Source organism: Hemicordylus capensis, chromosome 2 (assembly GCF_027244095.1).
Source record: "Hemicordylus capensis ecotype Gifberg chromosome 2, rHemCap1.1.pri, whole genome shotgun sequence".
NCBI classification, from domain to species: domain Eukaryota; kingdom Metazoa; phylum Chordata; class Lepidosauria; order Squamata; family Cordylidae; genus Hemicordylus; species Hemicordylus capensis.
In genome coordinates, this window is record NC_069658.1 from 239,256,643 (window position 1) to 239,281,192 (window position 24,550).

The window sequence follows — 24,550 nt, forward strand, 5'->3', positions numbered from 1 at the left end:
TAAAACTGTATGTTTTATTGTTTATTAGATTTTATGCTGTATGTCTTGGTCCATGACCATAAATTTAATAAAGTAAAGTAAATGTTTTAATATGTTTTATTAGTTTCCCACTATATTTTTCTTCTTTTCACACGGTTTTTTCATGTGTGATATCCCCACTACCAGGAGGCATCAGAGCACAAGGCAAGTGCCCCTAATAGAATGCTGGTGATGGGGGCCCTTTAACTTCCTGCCCACCAGTGGTACAGGGGTGCGTGGGCAGCGCAGTGATGCTCGGGAGCTTGGGGAGGGGAGCGGGCAAGTTCTGAGAGGGACTACACTCCCCAGAAGCCCAAAGTTCTCCCAGCAGCCGTGTGGGCTTCCCAGGCTGCCCAGAGTCACACCCTCCACCCCCAAGCTTCTGGACATCACTGTACCACCCAGCTGCCCCAGTGGCAGCTGGGCGGGAAGTTAAAGGGCCCCCAGCTAGGTGGCCAGATTTGGCTTTTAAAAAGCCAAATTCTGGCTTACAAGTGCACTACCTGGGGCACTTGCCCCACGCTCTGATGTTTCCTGGTGGTTGGAAGCATCAACTCTTTTTTCCGACACACAAAGTCCATCAACTCCTTTTTCGAAAACACACAGTCCTACACTCCAAACATTTATATGGTTTTTCTCCTATGAGTTCTTAGATGTGCACTAAGGTTTGATCGCTGGCTGCAGCTCTTTCCACACTCCAAACATTTAAATGGTCTCTCCCCTGTGTGAATTCTTTGATGTACTAAAAGAGCTGAGCTCTGATTGAAGCTCTTTCCACACTCTGAACACTTAAATGGTTTCTTCCCTGTGTGAATTGTTTGATGTATTAAAAGAGCTGAGCTCTGACTGAAGGTCTTTCCACATTCCAAACATTCAAATGGTCTCTCTCCAGTATGACTTCTTTGATGAACATTAAGGGTTGAGTTGTCACGGAAGCTTTTTCCACATTCCAAACACTTACATGGTTTCTCTCCTGTGTGCATTTTTTGATGTAGTGTAAGATTTGAACTTTGACGGAAGCTCTTTCCACACTCCAAACATTTAAATGGCTTCTCTCCTGTGTGAATTCTTAGATGTACATTGAGGGGTTCACTCCGGTTGAAGCTCCTTCCACACTCCAAGCATTTAAATGGCCTCTCTCCTGTGTGAGTTCTTACATGTACATTGAGGTGTTTATTCTGTCTGAAGCTCTTTCCACATTCCATGCATTTAAATGGCTTCTCTCCTGTGTGAGTTCTTAAATGTACACTGAGGTGTTTGTTCTGTATGAAGCCCTTTCCACACTCCAAACATTTATATGGTTTCTCTCCAGTGTGAATTCTTTGATGCTGTATAAGAATTGAGTTCCACCTGAAGCTTTTCCCACACTCCAAGCATTTATATGGTTTCTGTTCTGTGTGAATTATTTGGTGTTTTGTAAGAGCTGAGCTGTCTCTGAAGCTTTTCTCACACTCCAAGCATTTATATGGTTTCTCTCCTGCGTGAATTCTTTGATGTTGTATAAGAACTGAGTTCCACCGGAAGCTTTTTCCACACTCCAAACACTGAAATGGCCTCTCTTCTGTGTGAATTCCTTGATGTATACTGAGGTATGCATTCGTACTGAAGCTCTTTCCACACTCCAGACATTGATATGGCTTCTCCCCTCTGTGCATTCTCTGATGTACATCAAGGTGTTCACTCTGCTTGAAGCTCTTTCCACACTCCAAGCATTTAACTGGCTTTTCTTCTGTGTGAGTTCTTATATGTACATTGAGGTACTGCTTCCTGCTGAAGCTCTTTCCACACTCCAAACATTTATATGATTTCTCTTCTGTGAGCATTCTTTGCTGTTTTATAAGAGCTGAGCTCTGACTGAAGCTCTTTTCACACTCCAAACGTTTCAATGGCTTCTCCCCATTCTTGATCCCTGAATGACATTTGACTTTCAATTTACAACTGAAGCTATTCCCAGAAAAAAGGTGCTTCCTCTTTCCATTAATTTGGTCTATTTTTAGTTGGAGTGGTGCTTCCTGGCAGTCCCCAGCATGAAGAGTAGAGGATTCATTCCTCTTTTCCTGATGTATTTCAGTTTCCTTTCTCTGCTGTTCTCCCTGTACACATCTCACTTTCCCAGCTAACGCTCTGCATCGTTCTCCCTCATCCTTGCTCTTCCGCTCATCACCTGCTGGAATAGAGAAAGAAAGCTAGGAGTTTTACAAATGATGATTGATAGCATGTGACTGTATATCAGAGGCGTATCTAGGGAAAATAGCGCCTAGGGCAAGCACTGAAATTGCGCCCCCTGTCCAAACATCTGACACCCATCTTTCAGATAACTTTACTATAATATCAGCTGAAAAATATGTCAAGCTCGTTAATCTTTTAAAATTTCAAAAACTATTTAGCAGTGGACGTAGCCAGACCAAAAAAATGCTGGAAAACTACAAATTTCAGTATGCTGGGGCTCATGAAATACCCAAATACTATGTGGAGGTGTACTTGGAAAACTAAACAGAAGTGCCTATCTAATTCTCTACTATGCATTTTAGCATCACTATTACATAAGTTTTAAAAATAAATGGAGAATTTGGCTATTCCCAGATACTCTGAAAATATTTACCTGCAGCCCCTTTGGGTGCTACCTATAGGCCATGGGAGGGGGGGCATCTGCAAAGGTTACCCCTCCCACTGCTGGCCTCTAGGACCTCGCAGAGACCATTTGAGCATGTGCTGTGGCCATTTTTAAAAATAATTGGGTTTTTTTTTTTTTTAAAGGCTGCTGAAAACAAAATGGCCACCGTGCATGCTCAAATGGCCTCTGCGAGGCCTGGCATGGCCTAGGGCCTCACAGAGGCCATTTGAGCATGTGCAGTGGCCATTTTGTTTTTGGTGGCCATTTCTTTTTTTAAAAAAATTAGACTTTGCGCCCCCCCTTTCAAGTGGCACCCAGGGCACGTGCCCTGCCTACCCTACCCTAGATACGCCCCTGCTGTATATTCGTATTGTCTGTGTGCATTTGTATGTTGTGTTGCATACATGTGTTTGTGCATTGTGCATTTGTTACATGTGTTGTGAGTGTGTTGCATTTGTGTCTTGTGTGTGTTTGTGTACTTGTTCTTGAGCGTTTACACTGCATGTCTGAACATCTTTTGGTGTTGTACACATTTTTTTGCATGTGCACATTTCTATGTTGCATATATGTGTTTTTTTCCTGTGTTGCATGTTCATGCTTATCCTGTATGCAGATGGTAGTATTTCTGTGCATTGTGTGTGCGTGTTTGTGTGTGCACATTTTTTGCTGATGTCCGTGGGTGTTTTGCAGTATATGTATTAGGCTTGCACATGTGTGTTTGCGCATTTGTGTGTTTATGTTCTGGGCATGGGTTTCTGCATTTGCATATGTTTATGTATTTATGTTATGTGTGTGCCTGTTTATGTTGTGTGCATGTTTGTGTTGCATGTGTTTGTGTTGTATGCATGCATTTGTGTTTCTGTGTGCATGTATATTGCATGTTTGTGTTACGTGTGTGTGTGGCATGCATGGTTGTGTGTTGTGTGGCTGTGTTTGTGTTTGCATGTGCATGTGTTTCTCTGTGCACATATTTTCAAAATCCTTCCATACACCCTTAAATCCATAAGTACTTCTTCCCCAGAGGGCTCTTACTTCCCACTCAGCTTCCTGCACCTCTATGCTCCATGCCCACCTGTCCCTCCCCAGTTGCCTAAAAGTTCATATTCCATAACTAACAGAATAGACCTTGCACCTGCAACAGAATTCAATGGCTGCCTCTCCCGGCCAGTCTTAGACTACTGGCGAAGTGTGTCAGCATTTCAGCTTCATGTCAAACTGTTTATGCTCTACATAATTTTGCCAGCACTTGCTTCCCATTGGCTTTAATGGGGCAGGAAAACCTTAATAATTTTTGAACCACTGCTCCAGACTTTGCCAAACCATTAAAAGGCACTCAACCTAGACAAATCTGACAGAGTACAGTAGTAATTTTAACTAAAATTTGAAAGAAATATATGCTATGCTGTTCTAAAGATTGGAGAAAAAAGGACCAAGTGTCAATTGGTCAACCGCACAGAGACGTACGTTTTGAGCAGTATAAAAGTATGTTAAATAAATAAATAAATAAATTTCAGCATTTTTAAACTTGCTGTGGCAATTTTTAGCAGATCTCCTTGAAATTAAATGCATGTGTAGACTTCATCAAGTAGATCACACATACCAAGTTTCAAGTTATTAACCCAACAGTTTGAGGCTTATAATGGTGGAATCTTCTTTTTTGGTCTACTTGCCTTCATTATAGGGGCACTCCCACGCCCCTTTATGCGCGAGCACACACAGGCACATTCACCCGTTTATTTGTCCAAGAAAACACCCTGTGGCTATTCAACTTGGTTTTCAGGCTTTTAATTGTGCTTTGCCTTTTTGCTTTGTTGGTCACCTTTAGGCTGCCTGAAGGTGTAGCTACAGCAGAAACCCTAGCAGATGCTATGCAGTGGTTGGAAGCACTGGTATAAGTGCACAAAAACTTTAAGAAACTGAGAATAAAAATAAGAGAAATGTTTTTATTATAACTTTTGCAGAACCATCCACTGTAACATCTGTGGTTGATTTTGGAGAGGGTGGATTGAGGGTTACTTTAGCTTGTTTTCTCCTTTCTTTCTTTTTAAAAATTATTTTAATGGAGTATTTGTAACAATACACCCTTGCACAAGCCAGCAAACCTACTTCAGTTGCTCAGCATTCCACCGTCTATAACCCACCTCTGGGCTGCTTTCTTGGGGTGCAGGTGGGAGCTGCTTTGGTAGCTTTAGCTTTGGGTGTGATCTGGGATATTGGAAAGGGGCTGCTTGTGTTGTGGGGGCTGCACTGCTCTACTTCCTGCTCTAGTACCTGCAGCATTACTGTTTTCTGTATGGTATTAGGAGTGGCATGGTAGCAATTCCATGCCCACCGCCATTTCTGACCTTCACCTGGCAGCCATTTTGCACCCACTTTTGCTGTCTCCACCTGGTGGACATTTTAAGCCAACCTTTCCACCTAGTAAGCTAGCTAGGTGACTGGAAGCAGACTGCACACCATAGGAAAGGGGACTTCAGGGGTGCAGAAGTGAGGGGCACACCCAGCAGAGTTATTAGGCCTGCAGAAGACGGAATGTTGTCCAAATGAATTGGGTTTGCTGCCTTGTGCAAAGATATAGTGGTGCAAAATAATCCATAAAGACAATCTTTAAAAAATAATCAGGGGGCAGTGGGAAGGGCATGGGTAAAAACCCAGAACTAAAGCATGGGCACCCCCAAGAAAACACAGAGATGTTACATCTATTTGAACGACTTAAGTGGGTTTCCTGGTGTGCATTATTACACCAGGATGCTTCAAAAACTGCATAATTTGCATAGTGAACTTCCCCGACTTAATTTCCAACATTTGCAGTTGAAAGATCTTGGTAGCAGCATTTGGGAGTTCTGTGCATGAGAGATGCTGCCAGTCATAGATGCCTAAAGAGATGCTGCCAGTTACTACAGACAATATGCAGCAAAATAGCTCAATAGCAGCTTCCTCCATTTGTATAGTGAATAAATTAATTAGACATTGTTTTAATTGTGTTTTCACAGTTTTAACATTTTAAATTTTAATGTGTTAATCTTTTTATTGGTTTTTATTGTTTTGTAAACCGCCCAGAAAACTCACATTTTGGGCGGTATAAAAATGTGATACATAAATAAATAAAATAAGTAATAAATCCTCAGACTGGAGGACTGGCATTTTCATCTGGATTTGGGATACCTCCCCCAGTTGTCCCTTTTCTTTTCCTATTATAGAGGAGCTTTCAGCATTTATGTATTAACTTCAAAAGACTGTCAAAATCTTGCATTGAAGCAGTCTAATGCAATCTCACATTGTCCTAACAAAAAGATTGCCAAGTACGTCTTCCTCACCCAGTGGAAAGATCCCAAAATTCTGCCAGGTTAACTGACCAAAAGGGGATGCTGGGGAGTGATAAAGAACGAACCAGCAATTTCTAGATAAAAAGAAAGTCTTACCCAGAGAGGTCACATTCCGACGAGTCTCCTCCATGACTTCTCTGTGCAGGTCTCTTTGATTTGGATCCAGCAGAGCCCACTCCTCCTCCGTGAAATGCACAGCCACCTCCTCAAAGGACACAGGGCCCTGAAAGAAGATAACAAAACAGTTCTTCACCTCGTAAGCAAATCTCTGAGGATAATTAAGGAGAAGCAGTAAAGGGTTATCCAGGAGGACTGATGCCATCACAGCATTCCTAGTGGGCAAGCAAAAGGCAAGGGGCAATATTATTTCAGGCTCAGAAAAAGGCACCCAGGCTGCTCCCTACCCATCTCCCCTATGACTCCTCTCCTACCTGATCATCTGGTTGCATAGAAGCTGTTGCTCCACCACAACCTCTCAGGGAAGACAACCTTGTACCCATCGTCAGCATTATTCCACAGCCTATGGAAGAGACAAAGGTGGTCAGAGGATGTTTCTCCCCCCACCACCTTTCATACATTTTCAACATCTGTTTCCTGTGAAGGGGGGGGGAATCACTCCTCTCCTACTGACTGCTGGGCAGGACTCAAAGTGTTGTTTTATAAGTGCTGATTTGCACATATAAATCTGTTAACCTGTAGACTCTAAACATATTTTTATGTTCATGTGGAATAAATTGGGGAGAAGTGTCTCCCACAGACTCACTCAACGGAACACAGAAGCAGCCCAAAAGGGGAAGGGAAACCAAGTAGAAATATGATCATTACCCTGCAAAGTGGCATCTCCGTCACCCTCTTGAGAGATCCCCCTGGAGCGTGTCCTCTGACTGATGTCTGACAGAACCTCCGCTGCCTCAGAGAAAACAGGAGTCCCTTCTACTGACCATCTATGCAACTGAAACAACAAACATCCCAGGCAGAAAATTAGGACCAGGGATTGTAAAAGGAATGGGATGAGTGAAGGGAGGAGAGTTTGGAAATATAAAACTACAAGGACTGTGAGAGAAACCTGGGCAGCTCTGGGAAATTCATCTTTGCTCATGTTGTTCTCTACTTCAGTCATTGTCCTTCATCATTAATTAATTATACTTCCTTGTATTAGTTTTAGTAATTGTTATGCAATGCCTTTAGCTTTCATAGAAAAGAGGGATAAGATTTTTTTTCCATGTAAATGATTCTACTAACATGCTCTCTCACCTGCTGCTCTTCCTGCTTCTTATCCTCTGCCTGGCTCAGAAGGAAACCTTCTGCCAGGGCCACGGCCTGCGAACTGGTCTCTGCTCCACATTCTCTCACCCAGCTCTCTATTTCTGGAGGCAAGACGGTCAAAAACCACTCCAGGATCACCAGATCCAGCATCTGTTTTTTTGTGTGCCACTCTGGTCTGAGCCACTGACGGCAGAGATGGTGGAGTTGGCTGCAAACCTCTCGGGGGCCCTTGCCCTCCTGGTAGCAGAACTGACTGAAGCGCTGGTGTTGCACATCTGAAGTGAGCAGGTCCTCATCTAGGATCTTCTGCACAGTCCCTTCCCAGCATTCCTCACTGCTTCCTGCCATAATGGTCTCTCGGGAAGCCGAGTCTTGCACTTCTGACTCCAATTCTGTACTCTAAAGGGAGCCTCCAAAACAGTCAAAGTTGTTCTTTCACCAGACTCTTTCTTTGGTAGGAACTGCAGTTAATTGGTGGAGGTCACTGAATTCTACAATCCACACTTTCTTCTGAGAATGAAGCATAATATAGAAGTCAGGGGCATATATTAAAAAGGAAAAAATATTGTTCTTGCTATTGACAGAGACCTTTCCCTATTGCAAAGGAGGCAGACATTCAAACAACCACTAAAGATTGGAGAGAGGTTCCTTCACTTATAAGCCACAGATCCTCCACTTGGCCGGAGGGTCACACAATGCAGAAACTCTCTTAAGAAAAAACATGTTGTGTGCCCCTCCCTCACCATCTTCCCTCACACAAAGTTCCTAGCTAGATCTGCCCCCCTCCTTCAGGGATCTCTGCCACTCTCCCTTCTTCCCCATTACTCCCAAGGCACGAAAGTGCTTCAGCAAAAATTAGATAGAGGTAGCAGCAGGTTTTCTTTATATACTTTTGTTTATTCTGTGCAGAGACGTTATCAATGTTCTCTGTCCCACTCCCATCAGAGCCAGAATTTCTATGGTTAAAACCTGACTTGCTTCCACCATGGCTGGCGCTCTGTGTCTAACAGCTGAATGATAGGCAGAAACTCAGTAGAGTCTCCTCCTGCATTTGGAGACTGGAACTGCACCTGTTGAAGTTCTGGCTGTCATGCAGTTGAAGCAGATGTGGAATATACAGATGCTGCTTCCATCTTCACTAGGTAAGGTTGCACTTACTGAATGTCTCCCTGTCATGCAGATGTTAAAAGTCCTGGGCCCTCTGGCTGGCCCTTACAAGGAATTCAGCAGCTCCCTCCCCTTATGAGATACAAAATTAGACAGTGATTAAAGACAAACAGCAACACTGGCAGTTTTGAAGTAAAATTATACAAAGCGAAAGAGGAGGCCACTGTCAGATAAAAGCAGTGACACTACCACTGCTAAGGAGCAGAGCCCTATGTGATGTAGGGGAACAGGCCCAATCTAGTTTAGAGACAGGACTGAAACCATTCAAATGTAATGGTTGGCTTTCATTTTCAAGACATTTCTCGTTCCCTGAAGATGGACAGATTTCACTAGCCCTGACAGAAACCTTTCTCAGCTGTTTCCAGGGTTAAAGACAAAAAGAGCTGGGGACACGGACCAGCAATTGTTTCTGTATTGTTTCTCCTTTTTTTAAAAAAGTGTGTGTGTGGTGGTGGTGTAGAAATCAAATAACATTTTTTTTCTATTACTGGAGGGTGTTTGGGGGGAGGGGAGATTTTTGAGTTATAAAACCAGTTCTATTATTAATTTTGTGGTCTTCCCACCTTTCTACTCTTATCTAATCTTCATTAAAGTAAAGTGTGCTGTCAAGTCGATTTAGACTCCAGGCACCCACAGAGCCCTGTTGTTGTCTTGGTAGAATACAGGAGGGGTTTACCATTGCCTCCTCCCACGCAGTATGAGATGATGCCTTTCAGCATCTTCCTATATCACTGCTGCCCGATATAGGCGTTTCCCCATAGTTTGGAAAACATACCAGTGGGGATTCAAACCAGCAACCTTCTGTTTGTTAGTCCAGCATTTCCCCGCTGCGCCACTTAAGGTGCTAATCATTGCCAGCAAGGAAATATGCATTCATGAAGGTACCTACAAATTATAAAATTTCCTAAATTTCCTTTTACAAATCCTTTCCCAGTCATTTTGATGAATCAGCGCAAAACAAGTCACACACAATCCTAGAACGCAGCCAATCCTCTCTACACACAGTAGGAGAGAGTGGGGAAGCTAAGCAGTACTGATGTTCAGAATCACCACAATCAACAGACGAGTGTTCTTGTTCTACCAGCAAAATGTGACTCTTTAAACATATTTTTATAACAAACTACTTCACACAGGACCAAAACTATTGCAACACTACCTAACGGTGAGCGGTTTAATGCAGTAATACTACAAAAATGCTGTATGATTTTTAGAAGAAATCCCTGTCATGGGGTTTGGGGCAGAAAGCAGAAAAGCAATTTTTTTAAAAGGAAATATTGCTTGGTGGGGCAGAGGAAGGGTGTTCAAATACCTTCAGCCTGAGATGGATGTGCCTCCCAATAGAAGTGAGGAAGTTCTTTTCTGCTGAGATTCGCTTCCTTCTTACTTGGACCAACAACTCTGCAAAGTTTTTGCTTGCTTTAAGCAAGCTTTGAGTTCCTATTCATAAAAAAAAAATTAAAATATTTATACCCTGCCCCTCCAGCACACTACTGCTCTGGGCAGCTTATAACTATTCTACTCTCCGCCACTGATTTCTCTTTCAAACACCTGAAATGTTTATTAATGACTTTGGCCCCACACTCCTCAAGCCAATCCATTTCAGGCTTTTAAGACCTAAGCATCTTTCTCTCGGGTACCAGGGTCCCCCTCTCTTTCAAGTTAGGAGGAATAAGAAATCCTTCCACTTTGGAGGCTGGCAACTTAATGGATGGGGGGGCCCCTCTGTAATGGCTACTCCCCCTTGCAGAATTTGCATTTACCACATGTGGAAGTGAAGGGCATGGCTAGCTCTGCCCACCCCCCAGTCTTTCCAAGGCGGTGGCTGTCATCTTGAGGAGGGTCAGCCTGTATCTGGGAGAGAGCGGAGCGGGGGGGGAGATGACGCCTACGATTCCCAGCCAGACTCTTTTGTTCCAACCTTGCCTGCGCTGCTGCATGAAGTTGGGGAGGAAAAGATGGGGGGCGGGGGCGATTATTATTTCCCCGTCCGTCCTCTCCACACTGCTGACCCCTTGTACCTGCTGCAAAGATAGGATCGTGCTCTCCCTCGCACGCTCTCTCGCCGCATTGCAGGCTTGGCTGAGAATCCCACCCGCCCCCACCGAAAGGAGAGGCCGAAGGGCAAAGTTCCTTTCCTGTAAATCTGCCCAGCAACCACAGCCGAAATTGAAGGGCGTTATTCCTATTGGTCGAATATTTCCCCTCCTCACCCAATTGCGGTTCGTTCTCCAGACGCCTCTAGGTGTGCTTTGATAGCACGAAGGTTAGATAGGAGTGGCCTCAAGCCCACAAGATTAACAGAACAGGTTTTATAAGCCAAAAATCCCACCTCCCGCACAAATCTCCCTCTTATATGACATGGCAGTATACAGGGAAAATATTATTTGATTTCCCCCCCCCCCTGATTTTTTTAAAGGGGAGCTACTATATGCTCTTTTTGTCTTTAGCCCTGGAAACAGTGGAGAAAGCTTTCTGCCAGCGTTGGTGATATCTGTCCCCACTAAAAGTCCCACCCCCCATTCTGGTGATGCCTGTAGTGCAGCCAGAAAAAAGGGCTCCCCACAAACCTTATTTTCCAGTAATCCCTTCAAACTGGCTCTGCATCCAAAAATGAGCCAACATTGCTTTGCACATCCCTGCTTCCCAACTTGTTCCTCTTGTAAGCACTCTGGGGCAGAAACCACTTCTTTGCTTTCTTGTGTACAGTGCCTAGCTCCTAGACAAGTCAGCTGTGGATGAGCTAATTATTTTGCCTAGGAGGGCACAAGTGAAGACCATGCACAGAGTGCAAAACAACAAAAGCTGCTCTCAGCAAAAATACAGACACTTGATGAAAGGAGTGTACAAAATGGTTCTTTTTAGATTTACATTTTAGTGCTTTTGGAGCAAACATCCATCAAATATACTTTAAAAATGGTCATGATACATGACAAGGCCCCTGTATGTGTTTCAGGGTGCAAAATGGTAGATTGACAATTGTACTGAAGTCGTATAAATAAACCTGTGCAACATTTTATCTCCCCCATCCCATTTTTGGCAATGTTCTCCAGGCCACCCTGTTTTAAACATAAGCTTCCCTGAAGGCTTCAGGGAAAGAGGAGTTGGTGGCCTCTCTGGGGAGAGAATACTAGGAGTCGGTAGGCCTCCCTGGGGAGGGGATTTTTTTCTGCTTGGAGGCCAACACAGAGGGGGTCATAGCCTAGCGCTGTGATTTGTGAGGTCCTGGTTTTGGTGCCAGTGTCCCTGAATTAAGGATCTGTGCCTGAGGTCTTGGAGCGTTGCTGCCTGTCTGAGCAAATGTATATGTTTCTTTCATTTTAGCCTCTGTACCCGTGGAGGTCATTGTGGGAGCCATCTTCGGGTTTGTGTGTGGTGGTTGCCATTGTGGTAGCAGCTGGTATCATCTTATGCATCAGTAAGCAGACTGTGGATGTATTTGCTGGGCTACCTACGTGCATACATAGATTTTGGACTGTGAGCCCCTTAGGGCAGGGAACTGCTTTTTCATTCTGTGCAAAGTGCCATGTTGCACAGATGATGCCATATAAATAAGGTACTGATGGCACAGGTTTCTTGACAAAGGAAACAGGTACCTCAAAGCCTGGTGGTACCCAGCCTGCCATATGATATCTTGAACACAGATTGGAAAGTACCTGCAAGACCATCTAACCCTCCCACATATATACTTTATGATCAAGGTTCTCTAAATTCGGTAGCTAAATAATCCTCAATTGAGGAATTCACAAAGTCCAAATATCATTGAGGCTGATATTTGGATTTGGCCAAATGTTCACCAGCATCCTTAACGCACTAAATTGGAATTAATCCCAGTAGCTCTTATGAAAGCTGCATCTTGTATAAATATCATCCTTACATTTAAGAGGCTCTTCTCTGTGAGCCTTCTCTTTTATAGGGGTTTGAATGAGCTCCTGACCCAGATAATTGGCTGGGTTGCCCCTCCCCTCCATCTTGGCAGCCTTCACCATGAGTTTCCATAGCCCACAATATGTGGGTCTTTTTCCTGGAGATGCATTTGTGTTCCCAGCTGCTGCATTCCTTGAGCTGCTGTGTCCTCCACTCCTTTCCATCAAGGGGCAAGGGACATTTCAGTTTTGTGCTCACAAAGCAGTCTCAGACCACCCAACCCACTTCTGAGGCTAATCTGAGATATCCTCCAGAATCCTGGAATGAAGGCTCAGAGGCAATGGAGTTACACTGGAGCAAAGCAGGGGTGGGAGAATGACACCAGGGTAAGTCTCCCAACTCTGGTAGTAACAGTTGCCTGACAGCTTCTGGGATTTCCTTCCCGGAGGGGGTTAGCAACAGAGTGAAGGAGCATCACTTGCAGAGTTTTTAAAATCTGGGAGCCCTGCCTCTCTCTCGAAGGTCTGATATTGGATTATCTCTATAGCTGCCTCAGTCCTCTGACTTTCTGCTTCTGTCACTAGAGAAAGAGCAAGCAGTCTGAAGAGCAGCATCAAGTGAGTCACTCCTTCCGTACTGAACTACTGAAAGTGGAAGAGCAGTATGGCTCCTCTGCTCAGGAAGGAGCAGCATCTGGGGATCTCTGGGCCACCCCTTTTTGCTGCCTGGACTCCAGACTGATGGGAAGGGAAGCCTTGTCATGGCATTTCAAAGCAGTGAAGATGAAGGCCTTCTAGAGCTCTGCATAAATGCCCACAATGCATCCACTCTAGAGCCTCCTTTCTGCCTGTGTGGATAGGCAAGCAGGCTGCTACTTTGCTAATCCTTATGTGGAGGACCCTGCTATCCCACCGGACTAACAAGTGTGGGGAACAGCCCTCTGGTTCTCCTGACTCCATCGCTGCTGCTGCCACCAAGTGGGCTTTTGGGAAGGCGGAGTCCACTGCAACAGCCCTTCCAGGAATTCAAAAAACCCAACCCAAACCTTAGTAGAGTGGAATGGCCTGTAGGTGTGGGGTAGAGACAATCAGCAAACTCTACTATATTCACAAGAAAGTTTTTACTAAAAACAAACGTTCCAATTAAAACTTTACTTTACAGAAAATCACAAAACAATATTCACAGAGCAAGTCAGGGTAACTAACAAGCTGTAGGCTTTTTAACACTGCTCAGTTCTATCAAGGTTTTCCTTCAAAGTCTGTCTTTTCCTCCTCTGGCTGGCTGGGCAGACTTCTTTGTTCAGAGGATAGCACAGGTCTGGGGCTCAATCCAGCCTGGCTACTTCCCCTCTTTCAGTGATTTCAGCTCTTGGTCCTGGCCTATTGGCTGGGCAACTCCAGCAACCACCAGTTCTCTGCTCAGTTCTCTCCCAGGTTTCTTTCTCGTTTTCCTTCCAGCAGACTTTTGCCAGCTCTTTTTTCTGCAAACTCTCTCAGCCTGACTTGACTGGATTCCATGGGAGAAGGGGATTGTACCTCTTCCTTCACACCTTATCATCACACATCTACCAGGCTGCTACTTTGCTAATCCTTATCATCAGATCTGAATGGATAGAAAATGAGCTGCTGGGGTGATAAAGGAGCTGGAGAGACTAGAGCCCCCACTGTACAATGTAAGCATCAACCTTATTTCTGTGCTTCTCTTTGCAGCAAGCGACCAGAGGTAAGTGGGCTGGGGGCTGAGAGAGGGTGGACATTCATCTCAAAGAGGGTGGACTCTTGCCTTGGATTCTGTGGCGAGCATGCCCACATTTTGAAAGGCTTCGGCTTTCCTGTGGGCCAGATCTCAATGCTTTCCTGCGGGTCATACAAATTGGGGCACAGATTGGATGAGGACTCATTTGCATTATCTTCACAAACAAAAAAACCCATATCAACCCCCACTCTAAAGATAACTTTTCACCACACTGGATACCTGCCTTGAACTTTATCGACAAGTCTAAAATAACACACAATCAACCAGAACATTTGAAATCCATCCTCATTTATTAAAAAAGCCAAACAAAAAGACTCATTATGTCTAGTGATGAATGCCAAAGATGGCATACAGCACTAGACAGAATTGATAATGACTGTTCTTGTTGGACAACTTCGTTCTTTTGTACTGTGAAAATACCAAAATACAAGGTGTTTAAAAAAAGAACTGACTGGCATTTAGTCCACCCGTCTTCTGTCTTGATGGAACTCATGCAAGGTTTCCTTCCTTCATTACTTTGAAAGTTGGGTTCTGCTAAGGTCACAAATCAAAGCTGTTTGATCTTCAAGAAAGTATTTCTCTGCTGGTTCAAACTACAGAATGTCCTGATGTGTCTTACATTCTCAAGTGTGCAAACTGGCTCACTTGTTTGAGCAATCAGTGGGAGGCATTTGTTGTCCAGGCACCTCTAAATGTAACACCAGAGCGTTGCTTGTAGCACATTTTTTTGTGCGGCTTGATAATCAGGAGATGATGGCTTCAGCCGTGCCTAGATCATCTTTTGCATGTCTCTGAGCTCTAAGACGCTAAAGCCCCACCACAGACCATTCCATGATTCTGGCTTTTAACTTTCCAACTCTCTCATTTTGCATTCCTGCAGCAAGATCTCTGGTTGGTGTGTGAGAAGGGAGCAGAGAGAACCCACTGAAGGCTTCCTGTGAATGACACCTGCCAAGACCTCCCGCCAGTCCTGGAGCTTTTTCACTCAGGGCTTTTAGTTTGCATCTCCTCCAGAATAGAGCATGTGTGTTACCCCAAAGTCCCTGAGAGCTATCAGGGAGCACTTCACACACAATTTGGGTTTTTCATTGTGCGTTAGAGTGTAGCCTGACTTATATCCGGGGTTAAAAAATTCACTTTTTGTGTTTTTTTTAGGAGGAGGGGGGACTTCAAACTCATGGTAAAGCCTGCTGTCTGAAAATGCTCCTAGACACTCTGCCTAATCTTGCATCTGGCCCAGCACCAACATCTCATCTGCAGCCAGCAGAATGGCTTGGGTTTGGGGCTTTTCCAACTGGTTTTGAGAAGTATTTATATACACCAGAAATGTGCCAAATATTTGAAACTCTAAATAAAGAGAGCCTTTTAAAAGGAATGAGAGGTTCAGCTGTGCAAGTCTGTCCTCTGCTTGGATTGTGCCTTCTGGCCACCACCATACACACACCTTCCTAATAGAAGTTGTGTGTCTCTCTCACATCCATATTAAATTAAAAGCAAATATTTATTCTGGAATTCTGATAGGTCTGGTGGCCAACATGTTACACAAGGCAAGATCGGTATTTCTGACCCACCAGGGCTGTTGTGCATGTGAAAGGCGGCCTTGAGGGGGCTGCAGGAGTGTGCAGTTCAACTGTTTAAAACAGCGTGTGGGCACTTCCACAACTAGCTGTTCCCAATGGAAAGAATGGAAGTAACAGGACACAAGTGCCCATGCCCCGCTTTAAGTATGAGGCAAAAAAGACAAGAAAAAACCGGGGTCCACGGAATGGAAAAGAAAGAAAAATGCAAAACCCGTGAACAAAAAATTATAAATGACCAGCTCTCAACACACATGAAAACAATCAAACATATCTGTATAACATATGTAAAAATACAATGACATAATACAAAATTGAAATGCAGCATACAATGAAAAATAAGAAAACAGTGTATACAGGTATCCAGACAGGGTCCTCTCTTTTTGAGGTTAAAGCCTCAAGGTTCACCTGGATGAACCTTGAGGTTTTAACATGCTTGGATAAGTTCGATTGTATAGAAATGACTTTCTACTTTTATCCTATGCTAATGGGAAACAGCCCCTGATGAAGCTTTTGGCGAAACAGCTCCTTATCCCGGGGTGGCTGTCGTGTGGTTTTTCCCTGGTGTGATTTGTCTTCCATCATCAGTCATTATCAGTAATCACAGAGTATGTTGTTTGCTTTCTTTGAATGAAGGATTCATGACTTGAACTATATGCACTTACAACATCTCACTGAGTACATCATTTCTTCTTTTTGGATTTGAGGACTTATGACCTGTACTGCATGTACTCATCATTTTCTCATTCTGAAGACATCTCGGACGCTGTCTAGATACCTGTATACACTGTTTTCTTATTTTTCCATTGTATGCTGCATTTTGTATTATGTCATTGTATTTTTACATATGTTATACAGATATGTTTGATTGTTTTCATTGTGTTGAGAGCTGGTCATTTATCATTTTTTGTTCACGGGTTTTGCATTTTTCTTTCTCTTCTGCTTTAAGTATCTGCATAACTGCCCACTTCTGCAACATCCTTGGGGCTGGTTTTCACATCTGCAGCAGCCCCAGCAGCTCAGAAACGCCACATTCCCTTGCACAACATGCCAGCCATTATTCATAACATTAAATTCTTTGCCTGCCTCCTCAGATCCTTTTCGCCTTTGGCTGAACTGATGTGACATCAGAGATTGTTCACAAGCGTTCTAGCTTCTTGGGCTGTAATTCAGGGTGCTGCTGAAAACCAATAACGCTCTAAATGGTTTAGACCCTGGATCCCTGACGGGACTGCCTGCTCCAAAAAAAACTCTCGACTACCTTATAAGGTCATCTGGGGAAGTTCTGCTCTGCTTGCTGCCAACTCCCCAAGAAGCAATCATGAGTACATGGGACAGAGCTTTCTGTGCTATTGCCCCAAGAATGTGGAATGCCATCCCAGTTGAGAAAAGGACTGTGACCTCTTGTATTAAAAGTTATTCACCTGTGCTTTGGGGCAAAACACGTAGCCAGCATGGGTAAGTCCAGGGTTTCAGACAGGAATCTTTTCCAGCTCTGCCTGGACATGCTAGAGATTGAAACTGGGACCTCCTGTATCAAAAGGAGGACGGCTCCATCCCCATTGCAAGGGATGTTGGTCCCACATGTAGTATGGGAAACCCCATATGGAACCTTGTAGGAAGTCAGTCAGGAATTATCAATTAGGGTGAGAGAAAGAAATTGTCAGGCTGCAGGGGGAATGGAGGGGAACAATTAAGACTGGAAATTTAGATGGAGTTTTCATGATAGAACAACAGTAGCAATCACTGAAATAGTTAGTGAACATACTGGCACAACACTACCAGTATTGTCAAGATGAGAAGTTGTATCAACATTCTACCATTCTAAGTCTTGAACATTCTGTTGGTCATAAAATCAAACACATCTCTCCAATATGCCTGAACACTGGCAGAAATCAGCTAGGTGACACCACCTCACCTGCCGGTTTGAAGGTGGGGAGGGATATATTTAAGGACGGGGGAGGATGCTCTTACCCCTCCTGCCGCATTTCCCCCGCCAGAGCAACCTTTCAAAACGGTCTAGCAGGATGGCAGCATACTTCCTTGCTGCCCTCCTCTGACTGGAAGTGGCCAGAAGTGCCCAGTGCGCATGTCACATGCACACATAATGTGCACACGTGCAACGGGCACTTCCGGTCTGAGGAGGCACTGAGGGAACAAGGAGCTGGCCTGGTGGACCATTTTAAAAGGCAGTGCTGGCAGGAGAAATGCAGTAGAAGAGAGAAAAGCACTCTCCCCCTTCCTTAAAGATATCTCCCCGCACCTTTAAACCAGCCAAATCACCAGACGTTCGTACTGGTTCAGAGGATCATAAAAGGGCCTCCGAACTGGTTCGTGCACATCTCTAGTTAATACTGGCATCTTAATCAGCAAATTCTACGCATTTTAAAGTATGAGTAAAAATTTCAAACATTTTAACTCTGATCTTAAAACAAAAGTCCTTTGGAATACTGAACTGAGGCTTCTTTCTCACTCAGAGCATTTGCATTTATTTTTTTTGCCCTGTATTACTTGTGTTTTGTGAAGGCAAGTAAAAATGCTTTGTGATGCTCTTTCCAGACTCCAAACATGCATATCTATTAGATTTGTATACCACCACTCAGTGAATGTTGTGGCAGTTGACAACAAATATCCTGTCTCACTTGTCTGAATTCTTTCATGCTGTTTAAGATTTGAGCTCTGAAAGAAACCCTTTCCACACTCAACACATATATACAATCTTTTACCTGTGTAAAATTTCATGTTTTGTAAGGTTTGATCAAAAGATTTCATGTTTTGTAAGGTAAGCATGGAGTGCAGTGATCCATAGAGTCGGACATGACTGAACAGATAGAGAGAGAGAGAAGCTTTGATCTCTGATGAAAGCTCTTTCCACACTCCAAACATTTATATGGTTTGTCTCCTATGTGAATTCTTTGATGTTGTGTAAAGTTTGAGCTCCGGCAAAAGCTCTTTCCACACTCCAAACATTTATATGGTTTCTCTCCCATGGGTTCTTAGATGTACACTAAGGTTTGATCGCTGGCTGAAGCTCTTTCCACACTCCAAGCATTTAAATGGTTTCTCTCCTGTATGAATTCTTTGATGTCGTGTAAGAGTTGAGCACTGACGAAAGTTCTTGCCACACTCCAAGCACTTAAATGGTTTCTCTCCTGTATGAATACTTTGATGGCGTGTAAGAGTTGAGCACTGACGAAAGTTCTTGCCACACTCCAAGCACATGTATGGTTTCTCTTCTCGGTGAATTCTTTGATGTTTTGTAAGTGCTGAGCTGAGACTGAAGCTCTTTCCACACTCCAAGCATTTAAATGGTTTCTCCCCAGTATGAATTATTTGATGTTGTCTAAGATTTGAGCTCCAACTAAAGCGCTTCCCACACTCCAAGCATTCATATGGTTTCTGTCCAGTGTGAACTATTTGATGTACAGAGAGCTGTTTACTCTGGCTGAATGACTTGTGTTCTGTGTGCATTTTTTGATGTTGTGTAAGACTTGAACGCTGAAGAAAACCCTTTCCACAATCCAAGCATTTAAATGGTTTCTCTCCTATATGAATTCTTTGATGCTGTGAAAGATTTGAGCTCTGACGAAAGCTTTTTCCACACTCCAAGCATTTAAATGGTTTCTCTCCTGTATGAATACTTTGATGGCGTGTAAGAGTTGAGCACTGACGAAAGTTCTTTCCACACTCCAAACATCTATATGGTTTCTGTCCTGTATGGATTCTTTGATGCTGTATAAGATTTGAGCTCTGACAAAAGCTCTTTCCACACTCCAAACATTTATATGGCTTCTGTCCTGTGTGCATTATTTGATGTTCTGTAAGAGATGTACTCCTCTTGAAGCTCTTTCCACATACCAAACATTTAAATGGCCTCTCTCCTGTGTGAATTTGTTGATGTACCTTAAGAGCTGACCTGCGACTAAAGCTTTTCCCACAGACCAAACATCTGAATGGCTTCTCGCCTGTGTGAATTCTTTCATGTACCATCAGAGCTGAACTGCAGCTAAAGTTCTTTCCACAGACCAAACATTTGAATGGCTTCTCGCCAGTGTGAATTCTTTGATGAGTAATAAAGTTGGAGTTCCACCTGAAGCTCTTCCCACATTCTATGCATTTAAATGGTTTATCTCCAGTGCAAATTTGTTGATGCTCAGTAAGAGCTGTGCTCTCACTGAAGCTCTTTCCACACTCCAAGCACTCAAATAGCTTCTTCCCATACTTATTTTTCCATCCACCACCTGTTGGAATAAAGGAAGAGAAAAGAATCTCATTTGGATTGCAGGGAGAATTGGAGCTTGAAATCAGGCAATAAGCCCAATGAACTGCTATTGCAAATGATAAAATGGACTTCAGAAGAAGAGGTAGAACTTGAAGTGTTTCAAATAGTGGTTGGCATTAAAATGAAGACTGGTATATGACAAAGAGTGGTGAACTATGGAAACCTAGGTCTAGCTTTCCACCCAGCTGTGAAGCTGAGCAGGTGGCCTTCTCAGTCCTGATCTATCAGACAAACCTACCACTCAGGGTTCTTCCCAAAATAAAGGGGAGCATTTTCCTAGAACATGCCACATCCTCCAAAGGCAAACCAGGAGGAAGCCCCAGAAGGCCATAGAGCTGCTCTTGTGGTTGTGAGCATGAATTTTCCCCTTTGTTAAGGAGGGTCAGCCCTGGATTGCATTTGGAAGGGCGACTATAAGTGAACCCTGTCTGCTCATAATAAGCTAGTCGCCTTAGGAGATGGGCCTGTAGCTCAGTGAGAGAGCACCTGCTTGCATGCAGGGCATCCTAGGTTCACACCTTGGCATCTCTAGGTAGGGCAGGGAGAGACTCCTGCCTGAAACCTTGGAGAACCACTGCCAGTGAGTGCAGACAATTCTGAGCCAGATGGACCAATGGTCTGACTCAGTAGAAGGCAGCTTCCCATGTTCTACATCCAAGTCTAAGACCATTTAGGGTTGCTGTGTAAGTGTTCCCCAACCCAGTCGAGAGACCCCCACAATCCCCCAGAAGAATGGACTAAAAGGGTATTCATAAAGCAGCAGCAGCAGCAGAAATTTCTGGATAAAGAGGGAGCTTTACCCAGAGAGGCAACATTCCGACAAGTCTCCTCCATGACTTCTCTGTGCAGCGCTCTTTGGTCTGCATCCAGCAGAGCCCACTCCTCCTCAGTGAAATGCACAGCCACCTCCTCAAAGGACACGGGGCCCTGAAAGAAGGACATGTTTTCAACACACAGATAACAAAGCGGTTCTTTCACTTGCAAGTAAATCTCTGGCGGTAATTGAGGGGAAGCTACTGTGGCTTCTCTGAGTGAATTCATGACTTCACTGCCTTCTTAGTGGGCAGCTTTGAGGGAAGCAAAAGGGAAGAGATCAGATCCTTTCAGACTCAGAAAAAGGCACCAGGCTCCTTCCTCCCTGCCCATATCCCTTATGAGCCCTCTCCTACCTGATCTGGTTGCATCACAGCTGTTTTTCCAGCACCACGCAGGGTAGACAGCCCTGGAAAGAGCACCTGTATTATTCCACAGCCTATAGGAGAGAGAAAGGTGGTCAGAGGAGGATTGACCCTTAATACGTATTTTCTGTCTCAGTTCTTTCTGGGGGAAGAAAAAGTTCACTCCCCACCCACTGACTCCTGGGCAGAACTCAAGATGATGATTTGGACATATGAATGCATTAACTTGTTCACTCTAAACAGTTCCCCAGGTTCATGTGGGATATACTGAAGACAAGAGTCTCCCACAAACAGACTTGTGGGAACACAAAAACAGCCCAGTGGAGCCCCAACAGAAGTGTAATCCATTAATCCTTACCCAATGAGGTGGCATCTCTGTGTGCATTTTGAGAAATCCTCCGACTGGCGTCCAAAAGAGGCTTCTCCACGTCAGAAAAACCAGCGGTCTCTTCTGCTAACTGCCCCTGCACCTAAAACGCCAAGAAACATTCCAGGCAGAGAATGGAAAGAATGATTAGAAAAGGAATGGAAGAGCTAAAGGCAAAGGAAGGAGGGCTAGGAAATATCCATCTACAAGGGTTTGGAGAGGAAGCTGGGCAAATTTAGGGAATTCATCATTGCACACAATCTTTTCATTTCATTAATTAGCCTTAACTATTAATTGTACTTCTTTGTTCACTTGTTCTTAAATGTTATGTGATGCCTTGAGCATTTACAGAAAGTGTTCATGTCAATGCATAACTAAATAGAATGCATTTTATCTTCTCCCAGGAGGAAATGCTCTCACCTGCTGCTCTTCTTGCTTCTGGTCTTCTGCCTGGCTCAAGACAAATCCTTCTGCCAGGGTCACTGCCTGGGAACTGGTTTCCGCTGCACATTCTCTGACTAGCTCTCCATCTCTGGGGGCAGGATAGTCAGAAACTGCTCCAGGGTCACCAGGTCCAGGATCTGTGTTGCCGTGTGCTTTTCTGGCTTCAGACACCGATGGCAAAGGTTGTGCAGCAGCTGGCTGGAGACTTCCTGGGGCCACTTGGCCTCCTGGTAGCAGAACTGCCTGAAGTGCTGATGCTGTACATGGAAATCAGCTGAGACTTTTGCTAATGCCTCTGCACCTGAAACACAAACAAGCATCCCAGAGAATGAAGAGAGGGGATTAGAAGAAGTAAGGAACAGAAGATGAGGAGTGGGAATTAGGGACATATGCACCCACAAGGACCCAGATATGAATCTGGGAAACCATGGTGGTGGGCACTTCTGTGATTGTGAGGCTAAATCGATCCAGCCTTGCAATCATGGAAGCACCACCATTACTGTTAGGGTGCTTCCCTATTCAGACAAACATTGCTCTAAACATGAGCAGCAGGGAGCACCCCCAAGTTCTTTGATGTTAGAAATTGGTGGGTCATCTTAAATTCAAAGGAATCTTCCTTAAATAATCTGTATTTAGCCTGCATTGCTTAAGTGGGGATCGTTTTACATTCAGAATCTACTTCTATTCAGGTAAATATGGTAAACCCTGCTCCCCACCCTTTTAACAAATGAATGCAATAGGGAGGGAAATTTGTACATGAACTTCCAGAGGCTGAATCCTAAAAGGACCCTGGCAATGCTCCTGGCCAAAACACACCAGATATAACAAAGATGCACTAGTGATTGAGTGCTTTAAAAACAGGAAGAGAGGACTAGATTGCTTTGGAAGACACGAAGAGGGTTGATTATAAAAGGGGGAGCAGGCTGTGGGACTATGCCAGGCCCCATGAGCATAGGTCCAGAAGTTTTTACATATCTAGGAATCACCCTGCCCCACCACAACAGCTGCCTGCCCCCCCATCTTTCCTCACACTAAGCTCTTAGCCAAATATGCTCCCCTCCCTTTGCCTTCCTTCAGGGACCACGGCCTCTTTCTTTAGGATACCCCAAAGCTATGCATGAAAACAGCTTGAAACTGGCTTCAATCTCTCCAAATTCAATGGACTTCCACATCTTGCAGAGAGGAGGAAAGACACTTGTGCTAGCTTTGAAGGTGCCCTGCATGGATCAGCTGCCAAGACTGCCTTGAAATGTCATGTGTCAGCTCATGGGAAGGAGGTGGGTAACTCCCCCCCAACCCCCCCTCACTTCATTTAAACAAAACTCTGTAGCAAAAGGTTGCCAAAAACAAAACAAAAACCCAAACCCCCAAACAAACCAGATGGAAAGATTGAGGGATGACATATTCACAATAAAAACCACTCCCCAACCCACATTTCATATAGGGGAAATGCAGAGTGTAGCTATAATTGAGCGGATGGGTTCAAAGAATGCAGGACCTTCAGCTCCTGAGGGGCCACCCAGTTCCACCACCTCCCTATTTTCTTCATTCTCTCCCTCAGTCCAAGGGGCCACCAGGGAGAGGGGCAAACACACAACCCCCTCTCCCCTAGCGACACCCCTGGGCAAGGCCACTGCAAGCAGGGATTGCAAAAGGGAGGGACATTTGAAAATCATGCCAGTCCTGTGGGCAAGGGACCCAGTCCTAATCAGGACCCCGGCAGTGCTCCCAAAAGGAGAGCCAGAGACAACGGGATGAATGGCTGCAAGTAGTGAAACAGAGTGCGGGATTCCTTGAGAGAGCACGAAATGGTTTAGGTCTCAAGAAGCGGGAGGCTGAGGGCTAGAGCCAGACCCTGTATCTTTCTCAAGTACCTGGCAAGGCCCCTGTGCCTCCCTCCTCAGCTGCCTCTGCCCTCCTGCAGCTTCCTCCAGGCAAAGCCACGAGGCAGCTCTGCTGCTCCCCCCTCTCTCTTGGCCCTTCCCTTAGGGACCCCTTTCTCCCTCCATAAGGCACAGCAGCGACGGGCCATACAGTAACTGAAAACTGGCTTCACCCTCGTCCTCCTCTCCAAGCTCAAGAGGCCTCCACGGTATGCAGCAGAGAGGAAGGAAGAAGGAGCTTGTGATGGCTTTGGAGGAATCCCGGGTGGTTCAGCAGCTGTACAGGCCGCTTCGCCAGGGGCTGAAATGCTCGGGGAGTGGAGAGGGGGCTGCTCTCTTTGCTCCTCTTCCCCCCTTCAATTCCTGGGCTTTATTCTTCCTGAGGTCTTCAAACTACTCGCTGCTCACTTGACCACCACCATCCCCGTGCACACGCAAATGCAGGTCAGACTCACCACCAGATCCCAGCGGCCACTTTCCAATCCCAGGTGGGGGGGGGGAGGAAAGGGCTCCCACCACCAGTCACAGTCCCTATTTCCTACATTTGCCTCTCTAGGATTCATGCCTCTCTCGCTTTAACCCCGAGATGCCATCTCAGAAGAATGCTGAAGGGAGGGAGGCACATACTTTTTCTTCTTTTCTTGTTTCTCGATTTCTCTACAGAAAAGAAAAGCAGCGCGGGTAAATCGACATCAGCAGGAGGGAGGACGGGATCTGGATGCACAACACACTTCAGCGGGATTCTCCTCTGCCGCCACTCGCATGGAAGTTGCTACAAGGACGGGGAGCCCCACCAGTGCCACTTGGGA

The 24,550-nt window shown here is 44.8% G+C and overlaps 1 protein-coding gene and 1 pseudogene across 4 annotated transcripts; both read right to left on the reverse strand.

Moving 5' to 3' along the window:
- Window positions 1-78: 78 nt before the first annotated feature.
- On the reverse strand, window positions 79-10,537 carry LOC128347468 (zinc finger protein ZFP2-like). 4 transcript variants are annotated; one of them, XM_053302204.1, is made up of 8 exons: window positions 10,410-10,537; window positions 9,701-9,828; window positions 8,383-8,463; window positions 7,213-7,734; window positions 6,784-6,910; window positions 6,390-6,478; window positions 6,055-6,181; window positions 79-2,185 (listed from the first exon to the last, which is right to left on the reverse strand). In XM_053302204.1, exons 4-8 carry the CDS (start codon window positions 7,570-7,572, stop codon window positions 642-644), a joined length of 2,247 nt encoding a protein of 748 aa, XP_053158179.1. In that variant the 5' UTR covers window positions 7,573-7,734; window positions 8,383-8,463; window positions 9,701-9,828; window positions 10,410-10,537; the 3' UTR covers window positions 79-641. The 4 variants fall into 4 exon arrangements, with proteins under 4 accessions (XP_053158179.1, XP_053158181.1, XP_053158178.1 ...); XM_053302206.1 differs by lacking the exon at window positions 8,383-8,463 and having other exon boundaries at window positions 79-2,182; XM_053302203.1 differs by lacking the exon at window positions 8,383-8,463.
- Window positions 10,538-13,356: 2,819 nt separating this feature from the next.
- On the reverse strand, window positions 13,357-24,273 carry LOC128347515 (zinc finger protein OZF-like; annotated as a pseudogene).
- Between the last annotated feature and the right edge of the window lie 277 nt (window positions 24,274-24,550).

What these genes read in the sequence shown, in the direction of transcription:
- LOC128347468 (XM_053302203.1), bottom strand. Translation starts at nt 7,572, where the DNA reads ATGGCAGGAAGCAGTGAGGAATGCTGGGAAGGGACTGTGCAGAAGATC. An exon ending in CTATGCAACCAGATGATCAG is followed by an intron (nt 6,182 to 6,389) that starts GTAGGAGAGGAG and finishes ATCTTCTTTCAG; the next exon opens with GGCCCTGTGTCCTTTGAGGA. An exon ending in TCGGAATGTGACCTCTCTGG is followed by an intron (nt 2,186 to 6,054) that starts GTAAGACTTTCT and finishes TCTCTATTCCAG; the next exon opens with CAGGTGATGAGCGGAAGAGC.